Source organism: Pseudorca crassidens, chromosome 12 (assembly GCF_039906515.1).
Source record: "Pseudorca crassidens isolate mPseCra1 chromosome 12, mPseCra1.hap1, whole genome shotgun sequence".
NCBI lineage: Eukaryota > Metazoa > Chordata > Mammalia > Artiodactyla > Delphinidae > Pseudorca > Pseudorca crassidens.
The window spans coordinates 70,055,117-70,080,390 of NC_090307.1; the positions used below are offsets into that span (position 1 = coordinate 70,055,117).

Consider the following 25,274-nt stretch of genomic DNA (forward strand, 5'->3'; position numbering starts at 1 on the left):
TCTTCTATGGAGAAATGTCTATTCAAATCCTTTGCTCATCAGGGCTTCCCTGGTGGCACAGGGGTCAAGAATCCGCCTGCCAATGCCGGGGACAAGGGTTTGAGCCTTGGTCTGGGAAGATCCCACATGCCTGGAACAACTAAGCCCGTGAGCCACAACTACTGAGCCTGCGCTCTACAGCCTGTGAGCCACAACTACTGAGCCCGCGTGTCACAACTACTGAAGCCTGCGTGCCTAGAGCCCATGCTCCACAACACGAGAAGCCACCACAATAAGAAGCCTGTGCACCGCAACGAAGAGTAGCCCCCGCTAGCCACAACTATGCCGTGGAGCAACTAAGCCCATGCACCACAACTACTGAGCCTGCACTCTACAGCCTGAGAGCCACAACTACTGAGCCCGCATGCCACAACTACTGAAGCCCGCGTGCCTAAAGCCCATGCTCCACAACAAGAGAAGCCACCGCAATGAGAAGGCTGTGCACCGGCAACAAAGAGTAGCCCCCGTTAGCCACAACTAGAGAAAGCCCATGCGCAGCAACAAAGACCCAATGCAGCCAAAAATAAATAAATAAATAAATAAATATAAAAAAAAAAATCTACAGATCATTTGCTCATTTTTTAGTTGGGTTGCTTGTCTTTTTATTGTCACATTGTAAGAGTTCTTTATATATTCTGGGCATTAGATTTTTATTCAGATATATGTTTTGCAAATATTTTCTCTATTCTGTGAGTTGCTTTTTCACTTTCTTAATAGTGTCCCTGATACACAGACGTTTTAAATTTTGATGAAGTCCAATTTACCTATTTTTTCTTTGTTTGTTTGTGCTTTTGGTATCATAACTAAAAAAACCACTGCTTAATCCAAGGTCATGTATATTTGTACCCATACTTCTTTCTAAACTTTTATAGTTTTAGCTATTACATGTAGGCCTGTGATCCATTTTTAATTAATTTTCATATGTAATATGAGGTAGGGGTCCAAATTCATTCTTTTTCCATGTGGATATCCAGTTGTCCCAGCACTATTTGTTGAAAAGACTATTCTTTCCCCATTGAATGATATGGCACCCTTGTCAAATATCAATTAGCCTTGGGACTTCCCTGGCGGCCCAGTGGTTAAGACTTTGCCTTCCAATGCAGGGGATGTGGGTTCGATCCCTGTTCAGGGAGCTAAGATCCCACATGCCTCAGGGCCAAAAAACCAAAACATAAAACAGAAGCAATATTGTAACAAACTTAATAAAGACTTTTAAAAAATGGTCCACATAAAAAAGAAACTTAAAAAAAAATCAATTGGCCTTAAATAAATGTATGGGTTTATCTCTGGACTCTAAATTCTATTCCATTGGCTTATATGTCCATCTTTATGTCAGTACTATAGCTATTTTTTCAGTAGTATAATTTGAAGTTATGATGTGATGTAAGGACAGGGGTTCATGTTTTTCATAAAGAGCTCCAGTTCTCCAGAACCATTTGTTGAAAGACTATCCTCTCTCCCACTGAATTACCTTGGCATCTCTGTTGAAAATCAACTGTCCATCTAAGTGCAGGTCTATTTCTGGACTCTCTATCCAGTTCCATTGATCTATAACAAAGGTTGGAAAACTCCTTCTATAAAAGGTCATACAGTAAATGTTTTCAGCTTTGTGGGTCACACGGTCTCTTCTCAATGACTAAACATGAAAGCAGGCCTGGACAATATATACAGGAATGGGTGTGGCTGTGTGTCAATAAAACTTTTTTTTTTTTTTTTACAGAAATATGTGGGTGGTAGGATTTGGCCCACATGCCAAATCTGACTCATGATCTATGTGACTATTTGTATGCCAATACTACTGTCTTGATTACTGTAGCTTTACAGAAAGTCTTGAGATCATGCAGGGCAAGTCCTCCTAGGATGATCTCTTTAAAAATTATTTTGATTATTCTAAGTTCTTTGCCTTTCCATATAAATTCTAGGATCAGCTTGTCAATTTAAAAAATCTGGTATGATTTTGATTAGGATTGTATTGAATCTATAGATCAATTTGGGGAAAACTGACATTATAACAATATTGAGCCTTCTGATCTATGAACAATGTCTATGTCTCCATTCATTTAGATCGTCTTTAATTTTCCCTTGCCATGTAGTATTCAGTGTATAGGTCTTCAATATCCTTTGTTAAACTTATTTCTGTTATTTATGCTACTGTAAATAGCATTTAAATTTTTGTTTTAATTTTTAAAATAAAACTTTAATTAAAAATTATTTTTAAAATTAATTTTTAAATTGAAAATTTAATTGTTCACTTTTAGTATATAGAAATGCAACTAATTTTTGTATATGACCTTATAAACTGCAACCCTGCTAAATCTACTTATTAGTTCTAATAGCTTTCTCATAGATTCCTTATGTCTACATACATGATCATCTTGTCCATAAATAAAGAAAATTTTACTTCTCCCTTTCCAACCTACATGCCTTTTATTTACTTTTCTTTCCTTATTTTATTGGAAAGGACCTCCAATACAATGCTGATCAGAAGAGGTGGCAGTGGGTCTCACTGTTTGTTCCTGATCGTACATGTAAAGCACTGAACCTTTCACCACTGAACATAAATTTAGCTTTAGCGTTTTTGGTAGATGCTCGTAATCAAATTGAGGAAGTTCCCTTCTCTTCCTAGTTTGCTTATGACTTTTCTCATTAATGGGTGTTGTGTTTTCTCAAATACTTATGCTGTATTTTCATTTTGAAATAATTCCAAACCTACAGAAAAGTTGCAAGAATAATACAAAGAACTGCCCTTTCCCTCTCACCTAGAGACCCACATTCAAGTTGGCAACTGCCTTTGTAGAAAAGGATCCAATCCAGCATCACAGACATACTTAGCTGTCGGGTCTCCTCAGTCTCCTTCAATCTGGAATAGCTGCAGGCCTTCCTTGACCTTTGTGACCTTAACATTTCTGAAGAATAAAGGCTATTTTGTAGAATGTCCCTCGTTTCAGATTTACCTAGTGTTTCATGCTTATATTCATATTACACATTTTTGGCAGACAATCACCAAAGTGATGTTATGCTCTTGACAGGTCAGGTGAGACACAATGTCTAGTGGTCCCATCACTGGTGATACTAACTTTGATCACCTGCATATGGTAGTGTACGCCAGTTTTCTTCACTGTAGAATTACTTGTTTTCCCTTTATGGTAGTATTTTGTGGGGAGATCTCTGAAGCTATATAAATATCCTATTCCTCACGCAACTTTCACTCACTAGTAAAACTTTTACTCACCATCCATGAGGATGTGGAATATTTACATACCTTGATATTTGTTCTCTGAATCAATTATTACTATGATGGTGGCCAAATGGTGAATTTTCTAATTCCATCATTTCTTCTACATTTATTAGTTGGCATTCTCCTGTAAGGAAATGCTTTTCTTCTCCTCATTTATTTGTTCACTTTTTTTTTTAACATCTTTATTGGAGTATAATTGCTTTACCATGGTGTGTTAGTTTCTGCTCTATAACAAAGTGAATCAGCTATACATATATCCCCATATCTCCTCCCTCTTGCATCTCCTTCCCACCCTCCCTATCCCACCCCTCTAGGTGGTCACAAAGCACCAAGTTGATCTCCCTGTGCTATGTGGCTGCTTCCCACTAGCTATCTATTTTACATTTGGTAGTATTCAGTTATTTTTTTTATATCAGCGTGAATTTGCAGATTCTTATTTTATTTAATGGAGTATATTTATTATTCTTATTATTTGTTTTGAAGCTCAAATTATGTTAGATTTAGCCAGTGGGAGTCCCTCCAAGTGGGTTCCTGTGTCCTTTTGACAAGTCCCTCACATTCCTTACTTTCTTGTACAAGATGTTTCAGGATCATTTTGTGCTTTCTCAGAAAAAAAAACTCAACAACCTTATCTTGCGATTTCTCTAGAATCAGCAATTTTCTCCAAGGAGCCCTAGTTCTTTTTAATGGAGAACAGTATTTATAAACCAAGATATGAGTGCTAAATGTGACCTTTACTACCAGTGTGGCACTGTTCCCAGGCCTTTTCAGTGGACAGACCTAGGAAATATACATGTATATACATACATACATACACACACACACTTTTATAGTTAAATTTACTTCTCTATATATATGTATCAGAAACCATACACTACACTAATAACTTCAATCCCTGTCCAACACTATAGACTTCATTCCAGTTTTCCCTGGCTTTCTTCTCTAATAATGAGAAACCTAGCTCCCATTATCCTCAATATAGTTACTTATACGCTCAATCTTTTGCAAGCAACCAATCCCTTGATCACGTTGGGCTAACTGCCTTGCTCAGCTACCTGCCCCACAGAGGCCCTGAACCCTGCCAGTCTATTCTCCTCGCTTGGGCCTGATTAATGATCTTTTGACTGAAGAAGGAAGGAAGGAAGGGAGGGAGGGAGGGAGGGAAAGACTTTCTTTCTTTTTTTTGATATAATAAACAAGAGCATTACTGAACCTTCATGGCCGACGAATGAGTTTCAGATAGAAGAATGGATAGGAAGGAAAGAAACTATTTTGGACTGGTGTCCAGGCTAGGGCACCCTAATGTATCAAAGAAGTAACCACTACCTTGGCTTATTCCCAGATCCCCCACGGAGCCAGAGATGTCTCTGCTCATAACATGCAGGGGCTCAAGGACACATGTAACTGTGTTGGAGGTCAAACTGGGATGCAGATATTGGTGCTTTTCCTCCCCTTTTCTCGCAGTCTTTGGACAGAGTGCTGCCTCACGCCCTTGAATCCCAAACCTCACGCTTCCTCCAACTTCTCCTTGGCAAAAAAGTATACAGTCATATAGCTTCACAGGTTGTTTTTTAAAATTTATATGTTTTAAAGGTATCTTAGCAGAATGCACTTACACCTTTATCTTTTTCTATAGATACATAGCCACAGAACCATTACCTTGAACCTTTGACTCCGACAAAAACTGATACAGGTTTGTATGGTAAGTCTGTTAGACGTTTTACTGGCACCAGTTAGAGGAGGTGGGTTTCCATGATCCTTGTAGCAGCCAAGGTTTCCAGGCACTGAAGAAAAAAGAAAAACAAAAGAACTTTACAACATCTGGCTGTGAACACCAAGAGGGAAAAGCGTGTTGTGTCAGGTACTCTCATCTCAGCCAACATTTCCACTCCTAAGGTGCAAATGAATAACAAGCAATAAGCTTTAAAAATGGAAACCTTGGGCTTCCCTGGTGGTGCAGTAGTTGAGAGTCCGCCTGCCGATGCAGAGGACACGGGTTCGTGCCCCGGTCCAAGAAGATCCCATATGCCGCAGAGCGGCTGGGCCCATGAGCCATGGCCGCTGAGCCTGCGTGTCTGGAGCCTGTGCTCCGCAATGGGGGAGGCCACAGCAGTTAGAGGCCCGCGTACCGCAAAAAAAAAAAAAAGGAAGCCTTAGTGTCCTCTGCTAGCTGCTATGTTTTTGTTTTATTTTGACGAGTGAGGCCCATATAACTAAGCCTAAGAAATTTTTCACCTGTTCAATATTGATAGAATTTAGTATTGATGAGAACTAGGAATAACTTCCTAAAAACAGAGAAGCTACAATATGTAAATTACGTTTCAGAGTCACTGGACAGCAAAAAAGCCCTTGGAAGCCCACCATCCTATGCCTTATGCCTCCCCTTGTTTCTTAAAAAGCCCCGCAAGTTGGTTTAACCAGGTCCTTTGGTGAATGTATTAGTTTCCTATTGCTACTGGAATAAATGACCACAAATCTAGTGGCTTAAAGTAGCATAAATTCATTATCTTAACAGTTCTGGAGGTCAGATGTACTAAATGGGTCTTTTGGGGCTAAAATCAAGGCGTCAGCAGAGCTGTGTTCCTTCACAGGCTCGAGGGGACAACCTGTTCCTTGCCTTTTCCGTCTCCTAGAAGCTGCCCCTATTCCTTGGCTTGTGGCTGCCCCATCCCAGCCTCTGCTTGCCCCCCTCTGCTTCTATCATCACATCACCTTCTCTGACTCTAGTCCTCCTGCCTCTATGTTACAAGGACCTGTGTGGTTACACCGGCCCACCTGGGTAATTCAGGACAATCCTCCCCATCTCAAAATTCTTAACTTGATCACATGTGCCATGTAAGGTAACATATTTAAAGATTCTGGGGGTTACAAAATAGACATTTTGGGGAAGGAGATTATTCTGTTTACCACAGTGAACATATTAGTGTTTCACACAATCAGATGGTCTGGTCTAGTAGAAAAAGCTGCAACTGAGAATAAGGAAACCTAAATATATATACCAACTGTGGTAGACAGCTTTCAAAGACGGCCCTCCATGATCCCTACCTCCTGGTGTTCATGCCCTTGTGTGATCCCCTCCCCTTGAGTGTGGGCTGGAAGAGTTACTTGCTTTCGTCCAACAGAATGTGGCAAAGTTGATGGGACGCCACTTCTGTGATTGGGTTACAAGAGACTGTGACTTTAGTCTTGCTAGTAGACTCTCTCTATCGCCCTCTCAGCTTATATACTTTGTTAAAGCAACATATCATGCCCAAGATGTCATATGGCAAGGAACTGAGAATGGCCTTCAGCCAACAGCCAGCAAGGAACTGAGACTTTCAGTTTCTGCAAAGGCTGAATCCCACCAACAACTATGTATGCTTGAAGTAGATCCTTCCCCAGAGGAACCTTCAGAGGAGATCCCGGCCCTGGCAGACACATGAGAGACCTTGAAGCAGAGGACCCAGCTAAGCCATGCCCAGATTTCCTGGCCCACAGAAAGTGTGAGATAATAAATGTGTGCTGGGGCTTTCCTGGTGGTGCAGTGGTTAAGAATCTGCCTGCCAATGCAGGGGACATGGGTTCGAGCCCTGGTCCGGGAAGATCCCACATGCCGTGGAGCAACTACGCCCATGCGCCACAGCTACTAAGTCTGTGCTCTAGAGCCCGCGAGCCACAACTACTGAGCCTGCGAGCCGCAACCACTGAAGCCTGTGCGCCTAGAGCCAGTGCTCCGCAACAGGAGAAGCCACCACAATGAGAAGCCCGTGCGCCGCGACGAAGAGTAGCCCCCGCTCGCCGCAACTAGAGAAAGCCCACGTGCAGCAACGAAGACCCAACGCAGCCAAATAAATAAATAAAAATAATTTTTAAAAAAGTCATTAAAAAATGTGTGCTGTTTTGATTCATTAAATTTTAGAGTAATTTGTCATATAGCAATAGACAACTAACACACCTATATAACACATACTAAATATATGCTCATTGAATGAAGGAATGAATTTATTGTGAGCCATGGACAAATCAACCTCTCTGCCCCTTAGTTTTCCATCTGTGTTATTAATTTATGAATCACTTCACTATCAGATGAAGCCCTTTCCCTACGTTCTCTGTTTGGCTCCTCACAGTTTACATAACTACAGCTATAAAAAGACATGAATGAGGCCTGGTCCTAGAAGCACTTCTAGGTCAGTCAAGAGTTATACATTATCCAATTCCAAAGTGAGACATATAGATTCTTAGGAAGCACTTTTCCTTTATGTTTAAGACTGGAGAACAGCACGGTCCAGTTTAGTAAGCTTTATATCCAAACTAGTTTTTGGCATATAAAAATATACATGTATATAGGTATATGTGTGCATAATATATATATGTACACATACACACTTTTTAATTTCTGTCACCATCTGCATTTAACCAGCTCATTTTAAATTGGCAGGAAGTTAACTCAAAGAGTCATCCTTCCCCCCTAAGCCAAGTGGTTACCCTTCTCCTTTGCATCACACATGGTTCAAATATAACAAATGTGGCTCACCACACAAATGTTAAAATGCATCTTTCGGAAACAAACCAAATCTCTATAGAAGCAAATGCAAACAGAAAAGCTCTAGGCAGTAGGAGTTCACAGTGTTCAGTGGGGGCCTAGCTTGGGAATGGCTGGATTTTAGAGTTTAAACAAATGCAGTGAGTTAAGTAAGCATCTCTAGTCGGAGGCATATCTTATAAGCCCAGTTTGTTAAAGGGGCTTTACATATGGAAACCTGAGCCATGCGTTTAATGGTTTTTAATAAGAGCTACTTGATCGTGATCGTCTTGGTCATTTACTCTGATTTCTCTCTCATTTATTCCATTATGTTCACAAATAAGCATGATATTATGTATTCATTTATAGACAGCCCAAGGCACATAATCATAAATGTTAAGATTAGACATAAACAGGGTCGTAGTTTGCATTGATGCAGCTGGAACCTATAAGCTTTATTCACAATAATTCGGTGAGCAAATCCAGGCAGCTCATGTTCCAGTGGGGCAGTGAGGTCCCAAAACGCACCGGGAGGTAGATCACTGGAAATCAGACCACACCATGCTGCTGCTGCTCCACCCCTCTGAATACCCATGGCCTTAGGTATCATCCTTGACACCCAAGTCAATCGCTTGCCAGACACTGTCAATTCTACCTCCTAAAATACTGCAGACACCTGTCCACGTCTCTATCCAGCCTGCCATTTCCCCCGTTTAGGCCACCGTTCTCCCACTCAGACTATTCCATCAGTCTCCTATTCCATTTCCCTGCTCCTAGGCTCACCCTATTCTAATCTAGTTAGTACACTGCAAGCAGAGTAATCTTTACAGTACATTCCAGGCAGAGGAAGGCCAAGGGCAAAGGCCTAAGGCAAGAACAACCTTGGCCTTTGCAGGAACACAAAGTAGTGAGTATGACCAGTGAAAGAGAGGGAAAAGCAGCAGGAGATGCAGAGGTATGCAGGAGCCCTGCCTAAAACCCTCAAAGCTCCCATGCTGCCCTTCAGGATAAAGTCCAAACTCTCTCACATGGTACACAAGGTCCTGCCTGATCTGTGCTGTTCCCCTACCCCACCCCCATCAGCATGACCCCTCTCTCTATCCCTCGGCTCACATTCTATATGAAAGCCAAGATAAATCATAGTGCATCTGCAAGTTTCCCACCTGCACATTGCTCTATGGCCTCTGGACTTTCTTACAAAAGTCTGTTTCTTCTGCTTAGAATGCTCTTCCCTGCTTAAGATTGCAGCCTGAGCATCATTTCCCTTGGGAAGCCCCATGGGCCTCCCATCATCCTCCCATCCCACAAAACAGGTTATACGCCCCTGCTGTGTAGTCCTACAGCAGCCTATGCTAAGCTTGATTCTAAACACTTGTTTATGTGTCTCTCTCCCCAGTTAACCATGAACAACTTAAGGGTAGGACTGTACCTTCTGCCCACTTGTATTCCCAGGGCCTAGCATGGTCCTAGCCATACAGCAGGTGCTCTAAAACTGTGTGCTGAGTGAACAAATGTGTCCCACACTGCCAGCTGAACTCATGGAGAGAGAGAGGTACCTCTTAGGCAGCAGGGAGTCGAGAGAGCAGAGCAGAGTGAAAGGCAGAGCTGATCTGCATCACGACGTCCACTTACAGCCAGTACCCATTGGTTTTGACTCCTCTCTGTCCTCTTTGACTATCTGGAAACACCATTCCAGATAACCAAGTTCTCCATTAAAGGTTAACTTTAAAACTTAAAATTCTATCTTTATCATTTTGGATGAAACTTTTCTAAAATGCATTAGCTATTTTTTTTAAAAAAACTTAGTTTAACTTACACACTTTTAAGTTTTTCTTGGTGGCTTGAGGTCACCAGATGTACGTCACCAAATGGTCCCAGACTGGTGTGCTTTTCTGTGTTCCTGTGTCTGACTATAATAGTTAACCTGTCTCCGTGGTTACTGTTGGGGCAGCTGAACCCTCAGAACATTAGAACTGGAAGGAGTCTTAGCATCTACTTGCTACTGTTCGTGCCTGTGGTCCTTGCTTATCCTCTTCTTAATTTTCTGCTTCTTAGGCTTAGAAGAAAACTATCGAGCTTATTAGAACTGTGTGGAAAATAATAGTTTCTGAAAGAGGGAAGGCCTTTACCACTTCCCACTTTCGGCCATCCATACTGTAGCTCAGGGGTTGTTTTTTGCTTGCTCACTTCCCGGTTCTTGGCAACGTTCTGAAGAGCACTGGTGCTACCATCACCTGTCCAGAAGCAGCCAGCATTTTGCAGCATTCACAAATGTGGGCTTTCGAGTCAGAAGGACCCCAGGCTTAACTCTGGCCCCTCCACCATGGCCTTTCTAAGCTGAGGTTCGTCCACAGTGGAATGAGGAACAATATGGGCCTCAAAGGGTTCTTGTGAGAATTAAAATTAGATAATGTAAATAAAGTAAACACCACAAGGCCTGGCAATATAGTATGTGCTGAATAAACAGTGTTTGTTATCATTATATACAACAAGGCTTTCATCATTTACCGCACCAACAAGAATAACCTGCTCGGTTAACAGAAGAGTAAAATGGGACTTCCCTGGTGGCACAGTGGTTAAGAACCTGCCTGCCAATGCAGGGGACACGAGTTCAAGCCCTGGTCTGGGAAGATCCCACATGCCGTGGAGCAACTAAGCCCCGGTGCCACAACTACTGAGCCTGCACCCTGGAGCCCGCAAGCCACAACTACTGAGCCTGCATACCACAACTACGGAAGCCGGTGCACCTAGAGCCCATGCTCTGCAACAAGAGAAGCCACGACAATGAAAAGCCCACGCACCGCAACAAAGAATAGCCCCCGCTCGCCGCAACTAGAGAAAGCCCGTGTGCAACAAGGAAGACCCAATGCAGCCAAAAATAAATTAATTAATTTAAAAAAAAAAGAAGAGTAAAATAGCATTGACTTAAAAGATAAAGTCAAAGGCAGCCACCTTGGAAAACCGGGTTTGATTCTAGATATTAAAATATTAACCTCTTACATCTGGCTAGATACAGTGCACTGCCATGCGAGCCTTTCACATGAAACTCAGGTCCCTTTCAAGAAGGTGGGACAGGTGATGTGCTTCCTAGGTGACTGAGAAGCTGCAGTTCAGCAAGGTTAAGGGCCTTGCATGGGGACACACAAGATGGAACTAACTGGAGAGCAGAGGTCAGCTCTAGAGTGGCAGATTCTCACTCCACGGTATTTTTCTTGGTGTCCCTGCCCCCCCCTTTCCTCATGGGGACAGTCTGGGAGCTAAACGACAGTGACTTCCTGAGAATAAGGACTGAATCTGCAAACACGCAGTCCCTCAGCGCCCTGTGTCCCACAAGGCTGGCCTCTGAGGGCTGTCACTGCCTCTGACTCGCACTGGAAAGTGTGGCTCGAAGTCTCGCCAGAGAAGACACGTCATTGTCGTCTTCAAAAGCATGACTAGTCAACTGAGTGGATTTCCAGACTGTGTCCCACCCTTAGCTCTTCCCAGAAGCAGGGAGGAAAAGTCAATTTGAAAAAGGATATTTGTCCTCAGATTCTTTTTTACTTTCAAGACCACTTTAAAGTCCTGTTGCTTGGTCATGCATTTTTTTCTTACCAAAGAGGCTCCAACACATTCAAGTTTTAAAAATCATCTTAAAATATAAATGGACCCCTTGTTTATCATACTTGATGCTTTAAAATGTGACAGTTAATTACCAACAACCTCTTCAGATGTTCAGAGTTCCTGACAGAGATAAAAGTTTTAGAGGTGGCTGAGGGAAGATGGTTCTCTCTTCGGATTAATCCAAGAACTATTGTTCTTTTACTACCACAAGGAACTGTTGGGAAGCAACCAGGCAGGCTTCCTAAATAGCCATTACATTTGGATATGACTGTGGCCTCATTGTGAAGGTGCTAAACACACCTCCATGGGGGCCTCCACAGCCGACAGCCCTTTTCTGAGAACCACTGTCTCAGAGGACCTGCTACCTGCTACCGTAACTGCTGCTGGGTGGGGACAGGCCAAAGAACCCCACCCATCCTCTGGTCACAGCTGACTCCCACTGGGGCCACCAGATCCTCTCTCCCAGGAAGGTGGAACTGGATTCCAGTAAGTGAATTACAGGCACTGGACTTGTAGGGTTCAGTCAAGTAGGGATTAAGGCAACCAGCCATGTTTGGAGCACGTGAGTGGATGAGTGAGCTGATTCTGTTGGTCCACAAAGAGGAAGAAGAATGGACACCATACTGAGAGAGAGGCATAGACGGGAGGCCATGTGGCCCCAAAGAGAAATGGCAAGAGTGGGTACTTCCTTCCCAGGTTCTTGGGACACAGGTATTGACTTCTGCAATATATTCCCAGTGTCCTTCCAATAAATAAATCTCTTTTGCTCAAGTTAGCTTGAGTGAGTTCTATTCCTCGCAATCTAACAATTCCTGACAAACACAGAAAACATGGCTTTTATTGTACAAGCTCAATCTGAATAAAAATCTTCAGATGGTAATTTGCTTAAGAAGAAGTCCTGACCCATTACTGTGTTTTCTATTCCAGTGCTCTGACCAAATCTGAGATATTTGTTTAAGAAACCAGAAGCAGGGCTTCCCTAGTGGCGCAGTAGTTGAGAGTCCGCCTGCCGATGCAGGGGACACGGGTTTGTGCCCCGGTCCAGGAAGATCCCACATGCCGCAGAGTGGCTGGGCCCGTGAGCCATGGCTGCTGAACCTGCGCGTCTGGAGCCTGTGCTCCGCAACGGGAGAGGCTACAACAGTGAGAGGCCCGCATACCGCCAAAAAGAAAAAAAAAAAAAAAAAGAGAAAGAAACCAGAAGCAAAGTTCTACATTTTAGAAAACTCTTCCCTGGCTGTACAGAACTCCTCTTACTTTTTCTTACAAATAAAAATTTGGTTCTTCAGAAACCATGCAGTGACTGCTTATTTTTTTATACTACAAGAATAAAGATTTTTATTAAGCATTGTAAGTTGCATTCAATAGCCTTCAGATACACCACACCACAACCCATATACAATCAGTCAAACCCAACAGCAGTTCATTCTTGCACAATCCATGACTTAAGGCAAAACTCCCTTCAACTTACAGTAAGACCCTACTCAGGTCTTGCAGGCAGGGACTGGGGAATTGCATCTTATTTCTGATCACTAATGTGTGATGAAGAGCATCAGGAGAATTATATAAAAATGAATAAGAAGTGATCTGATTTCAAAGTACATTGTTTGGAAACATTGACAAAAACATCAAAATTATATAAGTATACCTGCTTCTATTAAATTCTTGATGGGAAAGTTCTCAAGAACAAGCAATTTGTTTCCTGCTACAGAAGGGGGGGGCGGTGACTGCTTATTTTAAATGTCATTTAACCTTGTGTGGCAGAGACTATCTTCTGTCTCAGGGACTCCACATTGGTGCCTCAGTAGCTGAATTCTCCCTTCCGTGGGAATAAGGACTAAGTACACATGAGATGATACCACTGGTGTCCTATCAGAGGACCAGCCAATTCAAATACCTCCTTCAGAGCATCAATAGGCTAAGCGTGGATTACTCCACACTCTCAGCCCATGACTATGAGCACACTGTACCCCATCCTGTCCATCTATAACTTCCGTTCCAAACCTGACAGCCACCAGTTTGGTCCAAGTCCTATCATAATATGGCCCCTTTCTACCTCTATAACTTTTTTTTAAAGTTTTTTTTCTTTTTTTGGCCACGCTGTGCGGCATGCGGGATCCTAGTTCCCGCACCAGGGATTGAACCCGTGCACCCTGCAGTGGAAGCGTGGAGTCTTAACCACTGGACCATCAGGGAATCCCTCTACCTCTATAACTTTATTTCTAAACATCAATTCTCATTTTCAGTCACTCTGATTCTTCATAGCAGCCCTACTTATGTCTCTGAGTCTCGTTATCGACTCACCCAAATAAATAAGTAAACACCGCTTTTTCTTCCGCTTTGAAATTTTACCTTTAGGGGAAGGTGGTAAGAGTTCCTAAGGATCCTGACCCCCATATAACCCTGATGTATCACAGAGATAGTTCTTCTCTGGCAGGAGTTCCTTCTTTGAAACTTAATTTCTGGTGATATAATGCGGGAGACAGTCTCCAAAGGAGGGTCTAATCATTTCTCCCCTCCCCACTTATGTCATACATGTGTGTGACTCCCCACTTTAAACTTGGAATCAATTTCTTCTCCTCTTGAATCTGGACTGACCTTGTGACTTGCTTTGATTAAAAGAATATGGTGGACTTCTGAGTTCACTTCTTAAGGGGACTGGAAGCTTCTCTTGGAAGCCAGCCACCCTATAAGAGGTCTAAGTATGCTGTTGGAAAGAGAGGTTGCCCAGGTAGAGGCCTGAAGCTGTCTTGGATGCCCCAGCCCCAGGAGAGCCCCCAGGTGGATGCAGCCACCTGACTGAGCCCAGGTAAGAGCAGTAGAAGCATGGCCGAGCTGAAACTCAGCCAACCCACAGAGTCAGGAGAAATGACAAGTTGTTGTTGTTTTAAGCCACTGGGGTTTGGGGTGGTTTCTGATGCAGTAACAGACAACTGAAACACCTTACTTGACAAAAGTTCAGTCCAAGTTCAAGAGGAATGATACAGCTGTGTCTCTGGGAAGAAGAGCTCAGTCTGACTTGAACTTTTTTTCTGGGACACCACAAATATCCCAGGCAAAGAACCACAGAGGCATCTTTTACTCTTCCTGCTGTTTCATCCCTTATATATTCCACTTGTCAAGTTCTGACTTCTTCCTAAATGCATCTTGGATTAACCCTTCCTGCACGATCTCACTGCTGCCATCACCGCCCAGGCCCTCATCTCCTGCGTTTAGAAATCTACACCCATTCTCTCCTCCCCAAACGTCCCTCCCCCGATCTACCCTCTAAGGGACACTGGGCTCATCTTCCTGAACGAGGGCTTTCAGCGTGTCAGCTGCCAACTAATCAGCCCTGGCTTTCAAGGTTCTGACCCGGTTCCTCTCTGTCTGCTCCTTTCCTCAGGCATCTTGGCTCCCACCAGCGTGCATGGCAATCCCGTGTCCTTCCTCCAAGTCTCTGTCCAGCTGTTCCCTGACCTGCTGTGCCCTGACCTGTCCAGCCCCATCAGCCTTACTCGATAACAATGCCTCCAGCTCCCCAACCCTCACGGAGCCCTCTCATCTTCAAGAACTCACAGCTCTCTACCTCGTAATTCAATCTTATTTATATAATTGATGGGCTGGTCTCCAATTTTCTCCTGTGTTTATAACTCAGATTCCTAATTACATCATAAGATTGAGGGTAGGGACTATTTCTTATGTTTATGTATACTCCTTACAGGCAAGTGCTGGTGTAAAGATTTTACAGTAAAATTGCCCTTATTGATCTAAATGATTTTCCCTTTTTAAGTTATTAGTATGCTTTACACAACTTTGCTTTAGAACATTTTGGAAATGTGATATACATAACTGTCGCTGAGGAAAATGTCCATTTGGTTCAGAAAGTCTGTATTTTTTTAGTGAAAAATTAAATAATATCCACTGCCAAAAACAATGAGTAATCGAGTATATGCCAGATCTGAAACCATAAAACTGCACTGTCAGAATGAATGTGGGGCCTCCTGTGCTCCCCGAGTGCAGTGTCACATCAGGCCCCAGGGGAACGGCCTCCAAGCAGCTGAGGCACAGCTCCGGGGCCCTGGGGCCAGTCATATAAAGCAGGAACAGAAAGAAATAAAATGCAGGTCAGGAATAACCTGTTTAGGAATTAGATGACAGGAGCATGCCAATGGTGGTTTATGTCTTGGAGAAAGCACAGGCCACCACAATCCATGCTGTTACTTGCATGCCTTCCCTCTGCTAGGTCCTGGACTCAGAGTCATGTGTATTTTACTCATCTAATCTTCAAAATAACCCTGAAAGGTAGAGATGTGGAAACCAAGGCTCAGAGGAGAGTCATTTGGCCGTGAGCTATTAAGCGAGTAATGATTACAACCTAAGCCGGTATGACTCTGGAGGCCACATTCTTTCCACTAGATTGTGTTGTCTCTCTTCTTGGGAGAGATATGACATCACATCAGCAAGAATATTTAGTGAGCACCTGTTACAGCCTCCACAGTGCTAGATGTTGTGGAAGATTTTTAAAATATATGGCTCGAGGAGGGAAAGCCCCAATAAATTCCATCAGTACCCCTCTGTAAATAAACATACAGTCCAAGTAAAATGAGGGGGCCGGCTGAGCAAACACAGCTTTCAGAGAAACCCTCGAGTACCCCTCCACCTTAAGTCTCTCCTTCAGAGATTCCAGAGCTACCCCTGTGCCGATATTTGAACAGCTTAGTCCAGTTGGGAAAACAAAACTGCTCACATCAAGCAAGAATAAACAATCAAAAACAAGATTCTGACCATGCTAATTTGGGTAGTCTAAAAGGGTTCAATTAGACAAAAACATTAAATAATTGTAGTGGAAAGAGAGAAAAGGTAAAAAATGAGCCGGCATAATTCATATTATTAACGTTCATCTTTTCTTTGGCTACCAGCTAAAGTTTAAGGTTTCATTTTAGCTGTAAAGTGTTAGTGACGTGCTGAGATGTGTCTTTTTCAAGGTGAGGTTCAGCCAGTGCAATGGAAACACGGTGCCGGGAGAGACCCTGAGGCCTGGACAAGGCTGCTGATGCAGGGTTTCAAACAAAAGGTCCACTTCTGGGGAGCCCCTTCCCAGCTGAGAACAGCTGGGCCGGGAACACCCGCGGAGATGGGCCCAACAGTCTCCAGAGCTGGCTCTGCCTGCAACAAATGCTTCCTGGATACCATCGCAGCCTGCTTACTCCCGGGGCTTGGGATTTCCCAAACTCAAAGAAGAAAAGAAAATGACTTGGAGCTAACAGCTTGAACTGCAGACCCTCTGTCGCCACTGAGTTAATCCTTTGGTTTCTACAATGTCAAAAAGGCAATCCTAATAATTCAGCATACTATCAGAATTTCAAACTCTAATTCCCAAACAATCCACAAAGAAAAATTCTCAAGAATGACCTCAACAGTAGCCTGGATCCATCTCAAGGTTCCCGCTTTTAAGGAAATAAAGGAAATGGGGCTGTTCTCAAGTACTGGACAGAAATGGCACTGGTCTTGCCATTAGGAGTCCTAGATTCAAATCCTATTTGGCTCAGAGGGTAATCCTCATCAAATCACTTAACCACTCCAGCTTCATTTTCTCATCTGACCAAGGGGAGCAGGCGGGAGAGGACATACCACCTGCTTCATAGAATTGTTGAAAAGGTTAATAAGATAATGTGAATATAAGTGCTGTACACGTACTAGGTACTCAATAATAACTGAAATAAAAGCTAAAATGTTTAAAAATCAGTGCTGACATTAAAATGCAGAAAGTGCTGACAAAAACGAAACATTTTCTATAATTGAGAGACTGCTTTGACCACTACTACCAAAGTGCCCTTGGCTTTTTACTCAAAGTCTGAACTTTAAAAACTCAGTCTGAACTTTAAAACTTGAAGTCTGAACTTGAAAAACTCTTATTAGGGATCACAATCGGAAGGTTTCAAATCCTGTTTTGGGGGTTGCACTTTTGTAAGGAGCAACAAATCTGTTTTAACAAAGTCAGGGTATCATTTAAATAAAAGGAAATTGAGTCAGTGAGACTGACCGAAGTTCCCATATGGCAGAGGTGCCATTGCTGGCATCCTCTTAGGCTGGTCTGGGAGAATATGATACAATCACTACAGAACTTCTCACGGATTAGGAGGGAGAAACCTCACCCCATATCCCTAATACAGAGGCTTAAGAAGTTATGGAGAAATGTTTCCTTCTGACCCTCCACACTCCCCTCAGCCTCATCACTATCTTCTTGGGTCAAGTCTGTACCCAGAACATTATCTGGCCCCATCTAATTCTTCTCGGACCTCATCTCCTGTCCTTCCTTCTTAAAACTGATATCTCAGCAACACTGATTTTGCTTGGGAATTCATGTGTGCGTGTGTGTGTATACGCATGTAAACTGTTTCCTTTGCCCAACCCTAACACCTAGAACCTGGCTGCTTGAAGTGTGGTCCTGCAGTGCCAGCATCCCAGGGGTGTGTTAGAAATGCAGAGTCCCAGATCTGTCCCAGAACTACTGAATCAGAATCTGCACTTTAATAAGATCCTTGGTGATGGTATGTACCTTACAGTGGGAGAAGCCCTGAACTAAGACCCCACTCCTTCCAGAAGCCCTCTGACAAAGAGCAGGCCTGCCACCCACCGTGCCAGGGCAGATGCCCCCCTTTAGTGCTCCCATCCTTTTGCTCATCTCACTTATTACAGAGTATCTCACATTTGCTGATCTGTTTATATGTCGGCCTTCAGTCCTAAACTAGGGGCTCCCCACAGGCTGCAGATCATGCCACCCTGTGTCCTCTACTTTGTACAAGGTCTGGTATATGGTTAGAGCTTAAATAATGTCATTTGTCACAGCTAATGACTTCTAAAGTCCTTGTGATTTTAAACTCTAATAACTAATTTTAAATAACTAACTCTAATAACTAATAGTTTTAATAACTTTAAATAACTAATAGTTTTAATAAGTTTAATAACTAAAACTTTAATAACTAACCTTAATAAATAACTCAAATACCTGTGAGTTATATTTAAAAAGTACTACAATTTAGCTTAGTCATGTTACACATTTGAATCCAGATACTTTGAATGTATTTACACATTCACTTTTAAATTTTTTAAACGTTATAAAATTTTTTAATATTACAAAAATTATTTTTATAATTGAAACTTTCAAGTATACACAAAAGTAGGAAAGAATATGAGGCCCTTACCCAGCATCAACAAATAGCCACTTTTAAAAAACCATTCTTGGGCTTCCCTAGTGGCACAATGGTTGAGAGTCCACCTGCCGATGCAGGGGACATGGGTTCGTGCCCCGGTCCGGGAAGATCCCACATGCTGCGGAGCGGCTGGGCCCGTGAGCCATGGCCGCTGAGCCTGTGTGTCCGGAGCCTGTGCTCCGCAACGGGAGAGGCCACAACAGTGAGAGGCCCGCATACCGCAAAATAAAAAAAAAAAAAGGACACTCTGTATATGTAAACGACCATGCCATTATTGTACCTAATAAAATTAAGAGTGATTTCTTAATATAATCTAATACTCAGCCTGTATTCAAATTTCCCTATTTCAAAGATGAATTTTTATAGTTGAGTTTGTAGAAATGAGGTGAATATTTAACAGCAAACCAAAAATAGCTCTCGGAGCCAACATGATAAATATCTCATGCCTGTGGCCTCAGGCCCTAATCAGGTATGTGAAAAAAATTATATCTGCCTTTAAGTGCCATTTGCAGGTTCTGCTCCCCCTCAACTAGATTACTTACTTTAAAAAACTGTACAAAACTTTTATAAGAATCTATAGGTAAAAGAACAAAACAAAAGCCATGCTAAGCATTACACAGCATGTCCCTCAAAAGCAATAAAATAAAGAGGAATTGGACTGGTGAGGATGATTATTTAACAACAGACAGATGCGCAAGGGGTGGACATTAAGCCAAATGATTTCTCCCTCAGTAGCCAAACCAATAGGACTTAGAGATTTAGAAGGCGGGACACAGAGGAGTGGTAAACTTGATGCTGTTGGAATTTCCTTTTAAAAATCTGTATTTCTTCTCTCTGCAATAAGAACGAGGTTTCTGAGAAACATACTGGCAGAAGCAGTTTAAACAGCAAATCCAATTACCTCAGAGTTGTTCTCCTTTTAACAGTAAGTTCTGATCCATGTTCCGTAGGTCAAGAGCACAGTTCAAATCTCTCTTTGCCCCCTTCTGAATCAGGCTTGTCTTTGCCTCCCTGCTCCTTTTAGCTCTCTACGTAACAGAAATTCCGGTCTCCACACAATGGCCCACCATTCAACCACACTCAGCTTTGTCCCTAAACATTCACTCCCCCTGGCTCCTGCTGGGTCTGTTATATTCAGATATGAACTTTCCAGGAATCTGATCATGTCACAGGCCTTTTCCTGTATGACAAGTTCAATGCTAATCATGAATAGCAGGCTTCACACAGAGGGTTAGCATTATTCATGATGACTCCACATCCAGAAAAAGGGCAAAATTGACCTAAAATAGGCAGGCTGGATCTCAGTTGAGTCCACCAGGCAATTACCAAGGTCTCTTGCTGCAAACAGCACAGAAGTTTTTCTCAACTTTGTTAATCTGACACATTAGAAGCACAATGTCCTTCCAGACTCAAGGTCTGAGGCTCAGCTTCATGGGAAGCACTGGTGCCCACAGGGTGAACAGAAGGGTTTTCCGAAGAACCAAAGCCAGACACTGCTCATTCCTCCCACACCCCCAAACCAGGGGCTCCCCAGTTCTCATTCCCAACTTCTGTATGTCTCCCTACCCTGATCATTTCAAGACTGGCTTTAGAAGCTTTGAGAGAGTTACCAAAGGGCCTTAAGAAAAATAATATTTAATTTTTCTCTTTGGGGACAGTGAGGCACATCTGACAAATATTACAGATTAGAGGGAAATTTAGGTGGTTCATACTGTTTTGCTATAATTCTCTCCTCTGGAACTTAGTCTCAGTGACCACATGAGTCCACTCCCATTGGCCCAAATTATATTTTATAAATGCGAGTTGAGGATTATCTTTCCAAATAAAAGCGACCGGATTGAAATCCCCTCTTCGCCATTCCTGAGAGAATGACATAGGCTGGTACTAAAAGACTATCTTTGTGTAGAACAAATGGACCAAGGAAAATCTGCTTTCCTCTCCCCCTGCCCCTTCCTTTTTTACATAACTAGAGCCAAATGAGATGTTTTTCACTTTAAAAATTTGATTAAGCAGCCTGGGCAAAAGCCTAGTCTTCTGGTCTTTACTGTTTTCTCAATTTGGGGGACTGAATCAAGGTATATCAGGTTGGAAGGATAGCAAAGTGAGGGTCTGACTGCCAGACAGTCGTGACATGTGGAAGTTTAGTTCATGAAAGGTGAGCACTGGTCCCCTTGAGGCAGAATTCAGACCGCTGTGGTCGGCAGGAGGGAGAGGGTCGCGGGTCCCACATGGACCTCCATACCCTCTCCACACACACCCTCCTGCCCTGAGGACTGGGAGAGGAGGCAGGGCAAGGGGTAGGTTTAAATCATAAGGAAAAAGAAAAAAAAACAGGTAGAATTATTATGAATGAGCTGTCCTTTTCTTCAGCTCTAGGACCTGAAAAACCTTGTTCCTTTGGCATATTTAAGAAGATATTATAAACACTGCATTAGTAAACGCCTTACAGTGCCATGTTTGATTTTGGTTCCTGTACTCTAAATCTTCCCACAACAGTTTCCACCTTGTTTTAAAGTATCCTTCTAAGATCCCCTGCCACATCACATATTCCCTGAGGGTCAGGGTATCTTTCTGCCTTTGTACCTTACAGATAATAAACACTGAATACGGGAATGAATGAATGAACCAGTTAGAAAACAGGTCTTGTGCTAAAGAAAGAAGAAAGTGGGTTTTCCAGTAGTACAGAGTGACAAGTTGTGAGTTATCATAAAATAACAATAGAACATATTTATGCTAATGTGAGGAAAGGGACTATCACATTGGCTTTGGAGGGTATCTAATTAGATATTTACTGAACACCATTTTTCAGGAGACATATCACATCAAATCTAAATAGTAAGCAGTATCATAACTTAGTTTTACTGTCTATAAAGGGCTATTCATTCATTGTAAAAAAAAAAATTTTTTTTTTGGCAGCACCATGTGGCCTGAGAGATCTTAGTTCCCCAACTAGGGACTGAACCTGGGCCCCAGCAGTGAGAGTGCTGAGCCCTAACCACTGGACCGCCAGGGAATTCCCTCATTCTAAAAAATTAATTCCCCAAAGTGCAAGGTACTTTTTTTTTTCTGGACTGCTACTGAGCTGGTGCCATCTCTATTCAAGAAAGAATCAGCATGAGGAAATCAAGCAGAAGCAGAAATTGTGGTTGGGCTTATCCATCAAGGGAATGGGTCCTGAGAGAACCTGAGAGTCCCGTTTCTGAAAAGCCTCCATAAGAGAAGTGAAAATCCTCAGCCCAGGTGGCTCCTCCTTTCACCTGCTTCAGGAAATCCACCTGCCTGCACTACCTGCCCCCGGCAGTGGCCTCCACTCTGCACGCCTAGTGCTCAGCGTCCCGAAACCTGCCATGGGTGCATTAGAGCCTTACTCTGGCAGGCGGGAATCTCACAGTACTTCCAGTAGACACCATCCTCGTGCTCCGCCACGTAGCACCAGGGGCTCACATCACCGTCTGGGTTTCTGTGGAGGGAAAAGGACACACCTGGTAACACTCCCATTGTTTTAAGTCAACTGGCTCATTGCTTTTCAGTTTTACCAAATGCCCCTCACCAAAAACAAACAAACAAAAAACAAAAAAACACTTCAGCTTCTGTGTTGTTTCTAATAATTCGTATAGATTTTAATGCCACCTCTTATGAAGAAGAAAAAAGTGGTAATACTACAAGAACAAAGCTATCCACTCCAACAGAAACTTCAGAGTTTGAGGGTGGGGGTAGGGAGTGAGTAAAGGTGAAATATGTTTACACAAATTCACTGCAGTGTAACTGGGACAATTAACCACTGAACAGATGATGCCAAACAGCACTGGCACCTTAACCATGAACACGGTGGTCCCATGGCTGGGAGAACACAGGTGCTCGCAAAACTACAGATAAGAATACGAATGGAGCAGGGACTACCCTGGTGGCACAGTGGTTAAGAATCCACCTGCCATGGAGAAAAGGGAACCCTCCTGCACTGTTGGTGGGAATGTAAATTGATACAACCACTATGGAGAACAGTATGGAGGTTCCTTAAAAAACTAAAAATAGAATTACCATATGACCCAGCAATCCCACTACTGGGCATATACCCAGAGAAAACCATAATTCAGAAAGACACATGCACCCCAAGGTTCACTGCAGCACTATTTACAATAGCCAGGTCATGGAAACAACCTAAATGCCCATCGACAGACGAATAGATAAAGAAGATGTAGTAAATATATACAATGGAATATTACTCAGCCATTAAAAGGAACGAAACTAGGTCATTTGTAGAGACGTGGATGGACCTAGAGACTGTCATACAGAGTGAAGTTAATTCAGAAAGAGAAAAACAAATATCGTATATTAATGCATATATATGGAATCTAGAAAAATGGTACAGATGAACTGGTTTGCAAGGCAGAAATTGAGACACAGGTGTAGAGAACAAACGTATGGACACCAAGGGGGGAAAGTGGGGGGGGGGGCATGGTGGTGGTGGGATGAATTGGGAGATTGGGGTTGATATATATACACTAATATGTATAAAATAGCTAACTAATAAGAACCTGCTGTATAAAAATTAAAAAATTAAATTAAATTAAAAAAGAATCCACCTGCCAATGCAGGGGACACAGGTTTGAGCCCTGGTCTGGGAAGATCCCACGTGCCATGCAGCAACTAAGCCCTGCACCACAACTACTGAGCTTGTGCTCTAGACCCCGTGAGCCACAACTACTGAGTCACATGCCACAACTACTGAAGCCCGCGCACCTAGAACCCGTGCTCTGCAACAAGAGAAGCCACTGCAATGAGAAGCCCATGAACCGCAATGAAGAGCAGCCCCTGCTCGCCGCAACTAGAGAAAGCCCACACGCAGCAATGAAGGCCCAATGCAGCCAAAATAAATGAATAAATTTTTAAAAATATAATAATAATGTGAATGGAGTGAACGGTCAGGATGGAAACTTGGTGATTAGAGTCAAAGGCCCTGAAGATACGCAAACCCCCTTTACTTGGCAATTTCTCCTTTAGTGCTATATTCTAAGGAAATCTTTACTTACAAAGATGTTCACCACAGCATTTTCATAATGCAAAAAAGATAGAAACAACAATTAAGGATTGGTTAAACAAATATGTCCATATAAGGGAATGCTAGGCAGCTGGTAAAAATGTGGTGTAGAGACACATTTATTAATATGGAAAGATATTCACAATGTCTTGTTAGGTTTTTTTAAAAAGGCAGCTCTAAAACATGATGGATGACAACAATCCCATTTTTGAAAAGATATATTTAAGGAAGGATATGCACCAGACTTTGAAAGTATTTATCACTGGATGATGGGACTACTGGTAATTTTAATTTTTTTCTTTTCCAATTCTCTTTATTTTCTCATTTCTTCTACAATGAACACTGTGTAATTTTTAAGCAATAAAGTAAAATTCACATCATGTAGCCTGCACTGACAAGCTTTCACCAGGATCAGGCCAGTCAACTCATGTTTGATAGAAATGGGTCCTATTTCCACGTCAAAACACTAACTTCTCAGGGAATTCTGAAAAAAACGATGCCAAAGAGTTTGACTCAGAACATACAGTCCTATAATCCTGGTACCAACTTCTGATATGGCAATAATAATTGCAAAAGACTTATTCCACATTTCTAAATGAGTGGCTTGGAATAAATGCCTTTAAGGTCTTTTCAACTCAGAGATGCCACGACAATAATGGGCAGCACTGCTGAAACAGAGCAAAAGATGGCAGGGGTTACTGGACACACAGAAAAGCCTCGCCTCTCCTCGCTGCTTTTCAAGCTCCTTTTATTTGGACTCAGAACACTGGAAACCTGACACTCCGGTTAGGCCGGAAATGGGCATAAAGACCCTGCAGCCGGAGCTCTGGAGCAGCCCCTATCAGGCCTGGGAGGGATCAGCCTATTGTGTGGCCCAGAAGATAAACTGCCCTGAAGCACAAAGGGTCCTTTTATTTTTTTTGTGCCCAAAGGCAGGTACCAGTGCCAACCCTGCTGTCCTGGCCTCTCTGCCTCCCCCCAGTCCAGATACGTGGAGCCAGAGAAGTGCGTCCCCATCACTGGCCATCTCGCAGACATCTCAACTGGGATGGGTCTGGAAACATCGCATAAGACAAACATGGTGTCGGATGTCAGCTGAGAAATCAAAGTCGGAGAATTTGTACAAAGCCCTTCTTTAAACAGTTTCACTGTCATTTTCCTCCCTCTATTCAGTGTTCAGCTTTGATGTAGTATTTGGTAAAGGCTTTCGAAAACAACTGTTTGTCATCAATGTCAAAACCATTCTGAAAAGCATCGGAATAGGTTAAAAAAAAAAAAGAACAAGCAAATTCATCTTTGACTCTGCTGCAGTGCTAAAACGAAAGGCCCCAGCTCTCTGATGTGATAATAATCGACAATTTCAGTATCCCTTTTTCTGAAGGATAAACTGTTAGTTCAGGTCTGGTACATTCCATCAAATCAAAGGAGAGGACCGCAGCCAGCCAAGGCTCAGGAGGAAGGTGGTCCCCTGGCTCTCAGTGTTTTCTTAATGGATATTTACTGGTGCATTTCTGAGAGCCTAGTGGTAAACTGGGTACTAATCTATAAGAAAAGATTTTCTTGTCAGATAAATAAACTTCATTGGAAATTTAAAATTTACCTTAAAATCAGGAGCACGTCTGAGAAGCCTTGCTTGATAGAAGGCAACAGAATAACAGA

General features: G+C 42.7%; 1 protein-coding gene across 2 annotated transcripts in view; it reads right to left on the bottom strand.

The window, feature by feature from the left end:
• KREMEN1 (kringle containing transmembrane protein 1) overlaps positions 1 to 25,274 on the bottom strand; it is a 64,507-nt gene that overhangs the window by 19,182 nt on the left and 20,051 nt on the right. For both annotated transcript variants that reach the window (XM_067700361.1, XM_067700362.1), the window contains exons 3-4: positions 21,946 to 22,037; positions 4,937 to 5,061 (exon numbers count right to left, since the gene is read on the bottom strand). In XM_067700361.1, coding sequence (XP_067556462.1) covers positions 4,937 to 5,061; positions 21,946 to 22,037 — 217 coding nt within the window. The remainder of the gene's footprint in view (positions 1 to 4,936; positions 5,062 to 21,945; positions 22,038 to 25,274) is intronic.